The sequence below is a fragment of the Lepus europaeus genome, chromosome 3 (genome assembly GCF_033115175.1).
Source record: "Lepus europaeus isolate LE1 chromosome 3, mLepTim1.pri, whole genome shotgun sequence".
Taxonomy (NCBI): domain Eukaryota; kingdom Metazoa; phylum Chordata; class Mammalia; order Lagomorpha; family Leporidae; genus Lepus; species Lepus europaeus.
The window spans coordinates 44,309,697-44,321,756 of record NC_084829.1 but is presented as its reverse complement, the minus strand read 5'-3'; the positions used below and the strand labels follow the sequence as shown (position 1 = coordinate 44,321,756).

Here is a 12,060-nt window from a genome sequence, read left to right as displayed (position 1 = left end):
ACACTTTGGTCTGTAGGATCAGGTATGTTCAAGAGCTAAAGCTGTAGAAATCTATGTAAGTTTATAGGAAGATAATGGTAAGGCAACAGAAATTACTGATTCTCATAAAAACTAAGAAAGTTCAATGTCTCCTAGAGCATTCTCCAAATTTACATGGCTGCATTCATCAGATAAATAATCCTCTTATCTGAGTAGGAATCCTAAATTTAAGAGATTCCCTCAAAACAACTTTTCTCTTTCATCTCAAAGCTCCTGACTTTTAATTCAAAAGGCTAGACAATGTTTCCTGATCCTTAAATTATGAATGTGGTAACACATTAAAATTTCACACCATTTCAGAGAAAGTAAATGTAACTCATGGTAGCTCAAAAAACTAAACAGAAAAAGTATCCTCTGTCCCTCACCAAAAAGCATATTTATGATTCTCCTCAAAAAGTGATTTTCAATGATGATAGTTCTCATTCCAATGCCCTGAGATTAAAGCTCCCTAAAGCCACCCTGAAGTAGACTACCACAGGATTTTCTGAAAGGGGTCCCATAATTTTAGTTGTAGCTCAGGAGTCACCACTTAGCAGCTTCAAGACCTGGCAAAATTCATTCATTTGATAATGTTTCCTAATGTCTAAAGAGGAGCCAATATCTCTCCAATTTACATCATTGGGCTGTTACATGTAAATGAAGAAGTAATGAACTCTAAGATATATTAGTACAAGGTACTACTACTATTATTCTGACATACTCTCTAAAATTTTAAATGTATTTTTATTAGTTACTGGCTGAAAATCATTTACTCAACCAACCCAAGATGTACTTTGTTTTTAAGACTGACCAAGAACATCTCTTCTTCACTAGACTGAAGCAAAGTCTACAAGACTGTGTGTTACAGGAACAAACTTAATTTGATGGAGTATTTACATCTCCACACACATGTACATGTTAAGAATGCCCATCAGGAGGTTGTGGCAATATATTATTAATGATGTAAGTCACTGACTTTTGAGATTAATTCTTTTTAAATGTTGAAAAACTTGTCATGTTCTTCATTAGTTAGGCCTACTAAGACCCTCAACCAAGGTGACACTTCTTTCCAGCAGTTACCCACCTGCTTTCGAGCATCCACATCAGCGGCATCTTCAATGTAAGTCTCGTCTACTTCACGCTCTTCTAGCTCCTTCTCAGCATTTTCTGGTAGAACAATTTCAAAATCATTCTTAGGGGCAGGAAGGCCCAACAACCCTAAACGGAGATGTTCACGAGATTCTCTTTCCTGTAGAAAAAATATTGGTTCTTCTAAATTCATATATGCTAAGTATTCAACTAATAAAATAAAAGAGCCTAATATTAATTCTAGAAAAATGATATTCAACTTCAGAGCTGAGACAAGAATTCTGTTTATTTTCTATGTGCCTTTCTTCTTTACATTAAGCACAATCAAGTTTAACCTGTGGGGCAGCTATTTGGTCTAGCGGTTACAAAACCAGTAAGGATGCCTACATCCAGAGCACAAGGGTCTGATTCCTAGATCCCACTCCTAATTCCAGCTTCCTGCTAATGTGGACCCTGGAAGGCAGCAGTGATGGCTCATGTAATTAGGCTCCTGTCATGTACATGGGAGACCTAGACCGAGTTCCCAGCTCCCTGCCCTCACAAAGCACTTGGGTAATGAACCAGCAGATGGGAGTGATCATGCTCTATCTGCCTCTCAAATTTAAAGATGAAAATAAACTCTGATTTGTGATCAATGAAAACACTCAGGAATATTCTAATAGAAGGTTTGGAAATGACCTCTGCAGAGACAGGGAAAAAATTTAGAATTTTCACTTGAAGAAATTTTTTTTTGAAGATTTATTCATTTATTTGTAGGAGTTACAGAAAGAGAAGGAGAGACATAGAGAGATTTTCCATCCACTGGTTCACTTCCTAGATGGCTGCAATGCCCAGGGCTTGGCCAGGCTGAAGCCAGGAGCCAAGAGCTTCATCCCGGTCTCCCACGCAAATGGCAGGGAGCCACGCACTTGGGCCATCTTCCACTGCCTTTCCTAGGCCATCAGCAGGGAGCTGGATCATAAGTGGAGCAGCTGGGATACAAACTGGTGCCCATATTGGATGTTGGTGTCACAGGCAGTGGCTTTACCAACTCTACCATAACATAGGCCCCTTAAAAGAAACACATTTCTGACAATAAAATTTAATAACAAATGAAAATAACAAGTTCAAGATTCCTTTTGTCCTTAGACTAATAAAACCTAAACTGAAAAAGATACAGTGTGCCTTTTTTTAATGGAAATATTAATTCACAGACTGCAGGCAATCTATCTGGTACACAAAGTTCTCCTCAGTACATCTTGGCTCACCTTTCCAGCCCCATTCCTTACTACTCCTTTCCTGTGTGCTAGACATGAGGACCAGAGAAGCTGCTTGGCAAAAACATGCTATATGCCTTCCAGACTACAGCCACCATCTGGTACTACCCTCACTTTCCTTCTGAACACACTTCCTCAATGAAGGCTTTCCTGACACCCAACGAATACATTACTTTCTTTTAGCATCCCAGGCATGTTGGTTCTTTTAAAAAGCTTATGTTCATCTGATATCCTGATTATTTTTTGTATTTTGTATGCCTCTCTCTGTTGCTCTTTCAAGTAAATAAAAAATAAAAATTGCTTACATTATAAATTAATCAAATCTACACATGAAATCAGAATTAACTCATAAACTGAAGACAGGTCATTATCATTAGAACTCATTTTTTAAAAATTTCACAATGATCCCTTAGGAGATCAGGCAAAAAAGAGCAACAGTGAAGCAAGAAAGGCAGAACCATGGGCAGAAGCAAAAAGTGTAACTTTTTACTCGTTCTCACCTTGTAAAATATACAAAAGAAAACATGACTGAAATCAACAGACATTAAATCAACTTAGCTTTAAGACCTAAGCTACTGAGGAATTCAAGACTCAAAATTTATGAAACAGTTGATAATCAAAACTTAACGTATAGAAATAGAAAAAATTAAAATCTATTACTCAACAAAGGACATTATTAGTAAATGATAAAAAATTAAAATCATAGAGATTCCAGGAGCATTTTTTCATCAATATTTAAATATATAAAGAGTAATAAAAAGTAGTCTTATGATCCCAAAGAAAGGTTTCATTCTCATCAAGTCTTATCTACAGCATCCAAAGCTATATGTGATAGGTACTAATGGGGGAAATTTTTAATTTGGCACCCATGAGATGTAAGAACTTTTTTCAGTGTATTAAAGGGGAACTGATAGTCACCATCTGCTTCACGTAAGAAGGATCGCTGTAGTCGGCCATTCCATCCTCTGGGTTAATGTTTAATTTGTCTCGAAGAGGGGTTCTACCCGGGGTGGAGTTAACAACTGGTTTGGGAGTTGTTCCACTCCGGGGAGTCAGTCCTTCAGCTCCATTAGAAGGAGTCCTAGAAAAGCAAAATCCCAATAAAAAGGCCACTTATAATTACACTGTGCTTTGCATTGTTTTTTGTAGAAATTACTTCACAGAGAATGCAGATAAAAAAGTAAGACTCCTGAAATTCTGTCTACCTGGTTTTAAGTCAAATCTCTATGTTGAATAAAGATCTGGTGCAGCAAGTGTAAAACTGACACACAGTATTTTTATTTTACTGACTTCTAATCATTTCATTTCACATTGTCTTGCCTTCCTAAGCTGGGCCCAGAAAACTTACTTGTTGACACATTAATGAGGCTAAGATCATGCAATGTGCAGGGAGGCCGGCTACCACACTCAGTGACCCCAGATGACTCTTTCTGGGTTCAGTATCTTCATTTTATCATTTGTCTCTTCCCTCCCTATTATGCTGTTGGCTATTACATCATTATCATTGTCATTATCACCGAGTGCACACGTAAGAAGTTCCTCCCTTTACATTTTGTTTGGACACCAAATGTCACACTTTTAGAATCACATCGAAATATAAGTAGGCTCTGAGTGAAGCCTAAGAGACTCTCCTAGCAATAAAGTCCATAGACTTGCAGCAACTTATAAATGTTTAAAGCCCTTTTTTTAATTGCTTACTTCCTGTATCTTGGCTGTGTTCCAGACTGGTGGTGCTGCCAGACAGCTGTTCCGGATAGGTGAGGTGTTACCGTATAAGACATGGTCCCTGCCCCCAAGGAGCTTACAATCTAGTTGAGAGACAAGACATACACAGGAAAACAGGGATTAGGCTCTCTTACAAGCCTCATGAGAATTACTAAATCTTATATAAGGATTAGCTGCCAATGCCCTCGATTTTGCTGTCATGTATAGCTTTCACAGTCTGAACAGCTTTGGATACTAAACAACCAGTAGGAGGACAAATCCTAACACTTAAAACTCCAAATATTTCTAGCCCTTAGACACTCCAACTCTATTTCAACACAATTTGCTTCTATTTTAGTTGTATATTAGAAATTCTTGAAAAACAGTAGCTTAAAAGAACTGCAAACAATAAATTGGACTTGATGATATGTACGTGGAAGTGTTTAGGGAATAACACCTGCAACCTACTTTAAAATTCCTTAGAAGATAAGATGAGCTAATGGACAGGGAAGCAGTAAAGCAAACAAATCATAGAAACTGTGGGAAGTCTATGGACGCTCACTTTACCATTCTTTCAACCTCTCTGATTGTTTGAATTTTCATAATAAAATGTTGGGGCAGGGCAATAGTAATACACACATAAAATGAATTCACCAAGTAAACATCAATGATGAATCCATTTTTTTCTTTAAAATCAAAACCAAAATATTCAAAAATAACATGAAAACAGCCTAAACTCTGAAAAAAAACAAAGCTCCATAGTACTTAGCCATTTCCTGTTTACTACTATGTTATTTATTAATATGAGTAAAAAGAAATCAAGGCAAACTGAACATTTACTTCCATTATCTGTCAACATTACTAAAGCAAACACACTGTCCAAGTCTTGGGATTCTTTTTCTAAAATATCAAACATGTTTATTTACAATACCTGAATGGAGTAGAAAGAACCGTGTTTGGAGTCTGTACAACCTGCCGCTGTGGAGTCACACCTGAGAAATCACTCTCATGTAATGGAGTATTAAGTCCGCCTTTTAATGGGGTGTCCACATTAGTCAAGGCCATGAGGTTCTGGGCTTCCTGATTAACAAGAAGGTAAAGAAACATGTTTAACAGTTAAAACAGGCTAGCAGAATCCTCTCTTCTGTACCTACTATACAAATCTTCAGGAAGGAAGAATTTCTTTTTTTTTTTTTTGGACAGGCAGAGTTAGACAGTGTGAGAGAGAGAGAGAGAGAGAAAGGGAGAAAGGTCTTCCTTCCGTTGGTTCACCCCCAAAATGGCCGCTACAGCTGGCACTGCACGGATCTGAAGCCAGGAGCCAGGTGCTTCCTCCTGGTCTCCCATGCAGGTACAGGGCCCAACCACTTGGGCCACCCTCCACTGCCTTTCCGGGCCACAGCAGAGAGCTGGACTGGAAGAGGAGCAACCGGGACTAGAACCCAGCGCCCTAACCAGGACTAGAACCCGGGGTGCCAGCACCACAAGCGGAGGATTAGCCAAGTGAGCCGTGGCGCCAGCCAAGAAGGAAGAATTTTTAAACGTTTTCTCAATGAAAACCAAGAAAGAAAATGAACACCAGTCTTGGCAGATTTTAATACTTCCTCTGTCAACCTCACACATCACATCAGAAGGTCTGGAGTAAATTTTATGTTAAAGTATGCTGTTATCATCTCATGTATGAAATTATCATTACCTAAAAGCTTCTCCTATTACCTGTGCCAAATCTCTTTTAAAAAGCAGCAAGAACTCAAATTTTCCCAGTGTGAACTTGGGCCAAATGTCAGAACATTTAGGTTTTAGTCTGGCTTCATCACTAATTCTTTATCCAGTCTTCATTGCCTTCTCTGTCTCATTTTCTTGTGCCACAGCAAGTTAAGATACTCCCAGGTACCCTATCCACTTCACAAGACATCTCGGTCTAGCTCCTTCAGAAGTCTTGCCTGATCTCTTCAGGCAGACCTAATTATGCTCTCTTTGGTCCCTCCACTACAAACCTATCCTAACTACCTTTGTAACTGCATTCCGGGTCTGTGGGAGACTTTATTTCTCAAACATGGTCACAACTGTTGCCTCTCATGCTTTTTGTTTTTCTTACAATCCATTCTCAAATCTGCATGGGTTTGTGATGCATCTGTAGCCAACAGAGCACGGCAAGAATTACAGTGCTTGACTTCAAGGCTATTAGAAAAAGAGATGCTGTTTCCCACCTCACTCAGTGTAATACACTGGAGCCCGAGATACCTCATGAGAACTGTTCTAAGGCCACCATGTTGTGAGAAAGCCCAAGCCACATGGACAGGACACAAGCAGATTCAACACATTTCTTTTTTTTTTTTTTTTTTGACAGGCAGAGTGGACAGTGAGAGAGAGACAGAGAGAAAGGTCTTCCTTTTGCCGTTGGTTCACCCTCCAATGGCCGCCGCTGTTGGCGCGCTGCGGCCGGCGCACCGCGCTGATCCGATGGCAGGAGCCAGGTGCTTCTCCTGGTCTCCCATGGGGTGCAGGACCCAAGCACTTGGGACATCCTCCACTGCACTCCCTAGCCACAGCAGAGAGCTGGCCTGGAAGAGGGGCAACCGGGACAGGATCGGTGCCCCGACCGGGACTAGAACCCAGTGTGCCGGTGCTGCAAGGCGGAGGATTAGCCTAGTGAGCCACAGCGCCGGCCAGATTCAACACATTTCTAACTGAGGACTCAACCAACAGCTGTCATCAACCTCATGGAAAGATGAAACGCCCGACTATAACATCATCCTCAACTGCTGAGTATTCCTAGCTAAGGCCCTGGACATCCTGGAGCAGACAAGCCATACCTTCTGTGTCCTGTGCAAATTTCTGACCTACAGAAATCATAAGCACAGTGAAATATATTAAGCCACTAACTTATAAGGCAAAATTAATACAACCAGCACAAATTTATCCTATTACTCTAAAGATCTTTATCAAGAGAATCAATCCTGAATTTTACATTATCAAAATCCTATCTGTGGCCGTCGCCGCGGCTCACTTGGCTAATCCTCTGCCTGCGGCGCTGGCACCCCAGGTTCTAGTCCTGGTTAGGGTGCCGGGTACTGGTCCCAGTTGCTCCTCTTCCAGTCCAGCTCTCTGCTGTGGCCCGGGAAGGCAGTGGAGGATGGCCCAAGTGCTTGGGCCCTGCACCGGCATGGGAGACCGGGAGGAAGCACCTGGCTCCTGGCTTCAGATTGGCACAGCGCGCCAGCCGTAGCGGCCATTTTGGGGGTGAACCACGGAAGGAAGACCTCTCTTTCTTTCTCACTAACTCTGTCAAAAAAAAAAAAAAAAGGGAGGAAGAGTCACACATCCAGCATCGGGGCCCAGGACCCTGAAGCCAGATGCAGGTCACAGGGAAAGGCCACTTGTACCACCAGTGACCTCCTTCGAAAAAAAAAAAAAAAATTTCCCCAAATTATCTGGCCAAGAAGTGGAGCACTCTGGCATGAGATGACCTAGTAGGATGCTGTGCATCTCTGATTTGTCTCCTAGTGGCCTGCGCTGTAGCGTAGACGGTAAAGCCTCTGCCTGCAGTGCCAGCATCCCATATGGGTGGTAGTTCGAGTCCTGGCTGCTCCACTTCCAATCCAGCTCTCTGCTGTGGCCTGGGAAAGCAGTGGAATATGATCCAAGTCCTTGGGCCCTTGCACCCGCATGGGAGACCCGGAAGAAGCTCCTGGTTCCTGGCTTCAGTTTGGCACAGCTCCAGCCGTTGCGGCCAACTGGGGAGTGAGCCAGCGGATGGAAGACCTCCCTCTCTCCCTCTCTCTCTGCCTCTCCTTCTCTCTTTGTGTAACTCTTTCAAATACATAAATAAATCTTTAAAAAAAAAATTTGTCTCCTACATGGCAGATTATTCTCTTGTCAACTTGATTACACCAGGATGTTTCCCACACCTTCCTCACAAGGTTCTGGGTTAAAGTTCACCAACAGTGAACAGAGGAAGAGGCAGAGGTAGAAGCTAAAGGTGGCAGAGGGGAAGCAGTGACTGCTATGCTCTGAAGGCTGGGGTTGGTTAGAGGCAGTGAAGGACATGCAGGAGCTGGCAAGTTTCAGCATGTCCTTATATCCCCTGATCCACGTCCAGTCCTGCTGTACAGCCAACTTTGTGCCCATCTCTAGACTTCCAGCTATCAACTCACAGAAGCAGGAGCCAACAACCCTGGGTAGGTGGCAGAGGGTGAAACCACCACTTGTGATGACAACATTCCATGTCAGAGCGCCAGTTCCTGTCCCAGCTGCTCTGCTTCTGATCCAGCTCTTCCTGATGTGCCTAGGGAGGCAGAAGAAGGGCTTGGGCTACTGCCACCAATGTGGAAGACCCAGATGGAATTCCTGGCTCCTGGTCATTCTGGGAGTGAAACAGCTGATGGAAGGTCTCTTAAAAAAAAAAAAAAAAAAAAAGAATTATTGATTTATTTATTTGAAAGGCAGAGTTGCAGAGGCAGAGGCAGAGAGAAATCTTCCATCTGCTGGTTCACTCCCCAAACGGCCGCCGCAATGGCCGGAGCTGGGCCAATCCAAAGCTAGGAGTCTGGAGCTTCTTCTGAGTCTCCCAAGTGGGTGCAGGGGCCCAAGGACTTGTGCCATCTTCTACTGCTTTCCCAGGACACAGCAGAGAGCTGGATCAGAAGTGCAGCAGCCGGGACTCAACCAACGCCCGTATGGGATGCCAACACTACAGGAGGCAGCTTTTCCCGCTACGCCATAGCGCCAGCCCCTGGAAGGTTTCTTTCTCTTTTCTCTACCCCTCTGTCACTCTACCTTTCAAATAAATAAAATAAATCTCAAAAAAAATAAAAATAAAAAAAGGGGTAGGTGTTGTGGTATGGTGGGTAAATCCACTGTCTGCAATGCCAGCATCCCATATGGGCACTGGCTCAAGTCCTGCTTGCTCCACTTCCAATCCAGTTCCCTGCTAATGGCCTGGGAAAAACAGCAGAAGATGACCCAAGTGTTTGGGTTTCTGCCACCTACATTGGAGACCCAGATGAAGCTCCTGGCTTCAGCATTGCTCAGCACTGGCCACTGAGGCCATCTGCGGAGAGAACTAGAGGATGAAAGATCTCTTTCTCAGTCTCTCCCTCTGTGACTCTTTCAAATAAATCATTAAAATAAATAAATACAGAAAACTTTTTTAAAAACCTCCACAGACTTCTATCACCAGCCTGCTTTGTTCTAAGCTTCCAGATTTCCACACAAACTCTGAGCTGACTCACTTCCCACACCAGGGGCTAATTAATGACCTTTCTGTAATCCTTTAATCCTCCTTTTCAGAACTTTTCTCCCCTAGCTTTCACAGAACCGTGTATAACTACTGTAACCAAACTCCTCCCTGACAGTCACAGTGGTTCTGTTCCCCTACTGAACCTTGACTGATGCACCCTACAACTAGATCAAAGGAGACAGGAGACAAGAGCCAAACTCCTCAAGTCACTAGCTATGGAACTAAACCCCCCAAACAGTGCCCCAAATCAGGCCCCAGTCTCCTAGCAGCCGTCCTTTGCTTAACTCACTGACTTGAGGGAGTGGTACAGCTGGTCCTCCAGGATTCTAATCCAGGACCCATGAGGTCATTTGCTTCTCTAACAGCTAACACTTTGGTGGACAGCATTGTCTCAAGGAGCTTCATTTAGCAGAATTCCAGGTCTGGGAAGGGGAATTCCAGGTTGCGGCACCTGCATGTGGCCTGCAAGCTGATGAAAGCCCACCTGGCTATCACACCAGCAGAGCATCTTCTCTAGCTCTCAGAGTGAGACCACTGGCTTCCCACTCCCCATGTACTAAGGTATACACTGTCTTGTTCCTTATGTCAAGATTTCCGCAGATAAAAGAGCAGGAATCGGAGAAGGGATGTATAAGCCTCAGCGCAGGGCCCTCACCAGAGGCTTGCAGCTCCTTCACAACTTCACCAGATCAGCTTCCCCTCCTTTGTAGCTTCTTTTAAAACTCAAAACACTCTCATTCTGAAAGGCCATAGTTCTTGAGACTGGAAGTCTGCTACCCCCTCAACTGTTTAAAGATTCTTCCTTTACCCTCGCACCTTGTCCCCATTATTTGATTTGGCACCAGGGGCAGGGATTGAGCTTTCAGTGAGAGCCACACACAAAAGTGACAGAGGTGTCACCTGCTTCATATGCAGAAGAGACATCCAACCAACAGCTCACAAAGACCAATTTATCAAATTTTTGCATGAAAGTAATTTAAAACATATCAGAATTAACTTGACTAAATCTCAACTTCTATCAGTTCATCATAGGGAACCCAAAGGACCTGAACCAGACATGATCCAATACCTTACCTGTGGCAAAAACTGCCAATTGTCACCAAAAAAATCTACTCTCTTCTTCCAAGAGACAGGAGCCTCCGCCAGGCACCTGATGACCCACAACAAAAACTACACGTTCCAGCAGCTAGATATGTTTGGGTGTCCAAATTCCGATCAGTGGGACAGAAACAGAAATGGTATGTGCAAGAGATGTGTTTTTAAAAAGAGAAAGTATGGCCCTGTTCCCCTTCCTCCCTTCTGCCAGTCAGATGCAGGCATAATGGCTGCTCTGTTGCTACTTTACCCACCACAAGGAGACCCTGAGAACGGGACAACAAAAGAGGTTTCTAACACCATGTGAGTATCACCAGTGCCATTCTGATTTACCTCTCAACAATTAGAACTTGAAATGAAAATAAATTTCTATGCAGGCCCCCATTAGGTGTTTTCTGCTATAACTAAATTTTTTTTTTTTTTTGACAGGGAGAGTGGACAGTGAGAGAGAGACAGAGAGAAAGGTCTTCCTTTTGCCGTTGGTTCACCCTCCAATGGCCGCCGCGGTAGCGCGCTGCGGCCAGCGCACCGCGCTGTTCCGATGGCAGGAGCCAGGTGCTTCTCCTAGTCTCCCATGGGGTGCAGAGCCCAAACACTTGGGCCATCCTCCACTGCACTCCCGGGCCACAGCAGAGAGCTGGCCTGGAAGAGGGGCAACCGGGACAGGATCGGTGCCCCGACCGGGACTAGAACCCGGTGTGCCGGCGCCGCAAGGCGGAGGATTAGCCTGTTGAGCCACGGCGCCGGCTATAACTAAATTTAATTCTAACAAATGTACCCTTTTTCTACAAACAACCTGCCTCATCTTTTAGGCGGTAAATCCAAAATTATAAGCCCCAGACTTACTGCATACAACCTGGCATCCAAATCTGTTCTATATTTTTTCTAAATAATTAATCAACTTTCTCATTACCTCAGTATTCTTTAACAATGATCCTCAAAGCCCATATTAAAATACAAAGGAATATTACAAAGCTATAGGAATCAAGACTGCACAGAGCAGATATATAGATGAATGGAAAATAATTCAGAGGGAAGAAATAAACCTTGATATTCAAGATCAACTAAACTTTTTAAGGGTGTCAAGACCATAAAATTGGGACAGAATAACAAATGGTGCTGGGAAAACTGGATATCTATACACACACAAAAAAAATGGAGACTCTTATCTCACACCACCAACAAAAATTAACTCAAAATGGATCCCAGACCTAGAAGTAAGAGTTACGACCAAAAAACTCTTAGAAACAAAGACACAGGAAAATCTTCATGACTCTGGGTTGAGCAAGGCCTACTAAGATAAGACTGAATTCATAAGCAACAAAAGTAAACAATAAACTATACTTCATGAAAACCGGAGCGTTTTATGTTGAGTGAGAATGTTAAGAAAATGAACAGACCCACAAAATGGGAGAAAATATTTACAAAGTATAAATCAGATAAGGGCCTAACATTCAGACTACATAAAAGACTTATACAACTTAATAAAATAAGCACATGAAAAGATATTCATTATCATTAGCTATTTGGAAACTTCAAATTAAAACACAACATGACACCACTTCACACCCAGAGAGTGTGTAAGTATAGGATGGCTATAATAAAAAGATAGATAATAATAAATGCTGTCAAGTATGTAAGAAATCAAAACCCTTG

The 12,060-nt window shown here is 42.7% G+C and overlaps 1 protein-coding gene across 1 annotated transcript in view; it reads right to left on the bottom strand.

Moving 5' to 3' along the window:
* CDC5L (cell division cycle 5 like) overlaps positions 1-12,060 on the bottom strand; it is a 53,421-nt gene that overhangs the window by 18,183 nt on the left and 23,178 nt on the right. The window contains exons 9-11 of the mRNA XM_062186202.1: positions 4,999-5,147; positions 3,282-3,444; positions 1,103-1,267 (exon numbers count right to left, since the gene is read on the bottom strand). Coding sequence (XP_062042186.1) covers positions 1,103-1,267; positions 3,282-3,444; positions 4,999-5,147 — 477 coding nt within the window. The remainder of the gene's footprint in view (positions 1-1,102; positions 1,268-3,281; positions 3,445-4,998; positions 5,148-12,060) is intronic.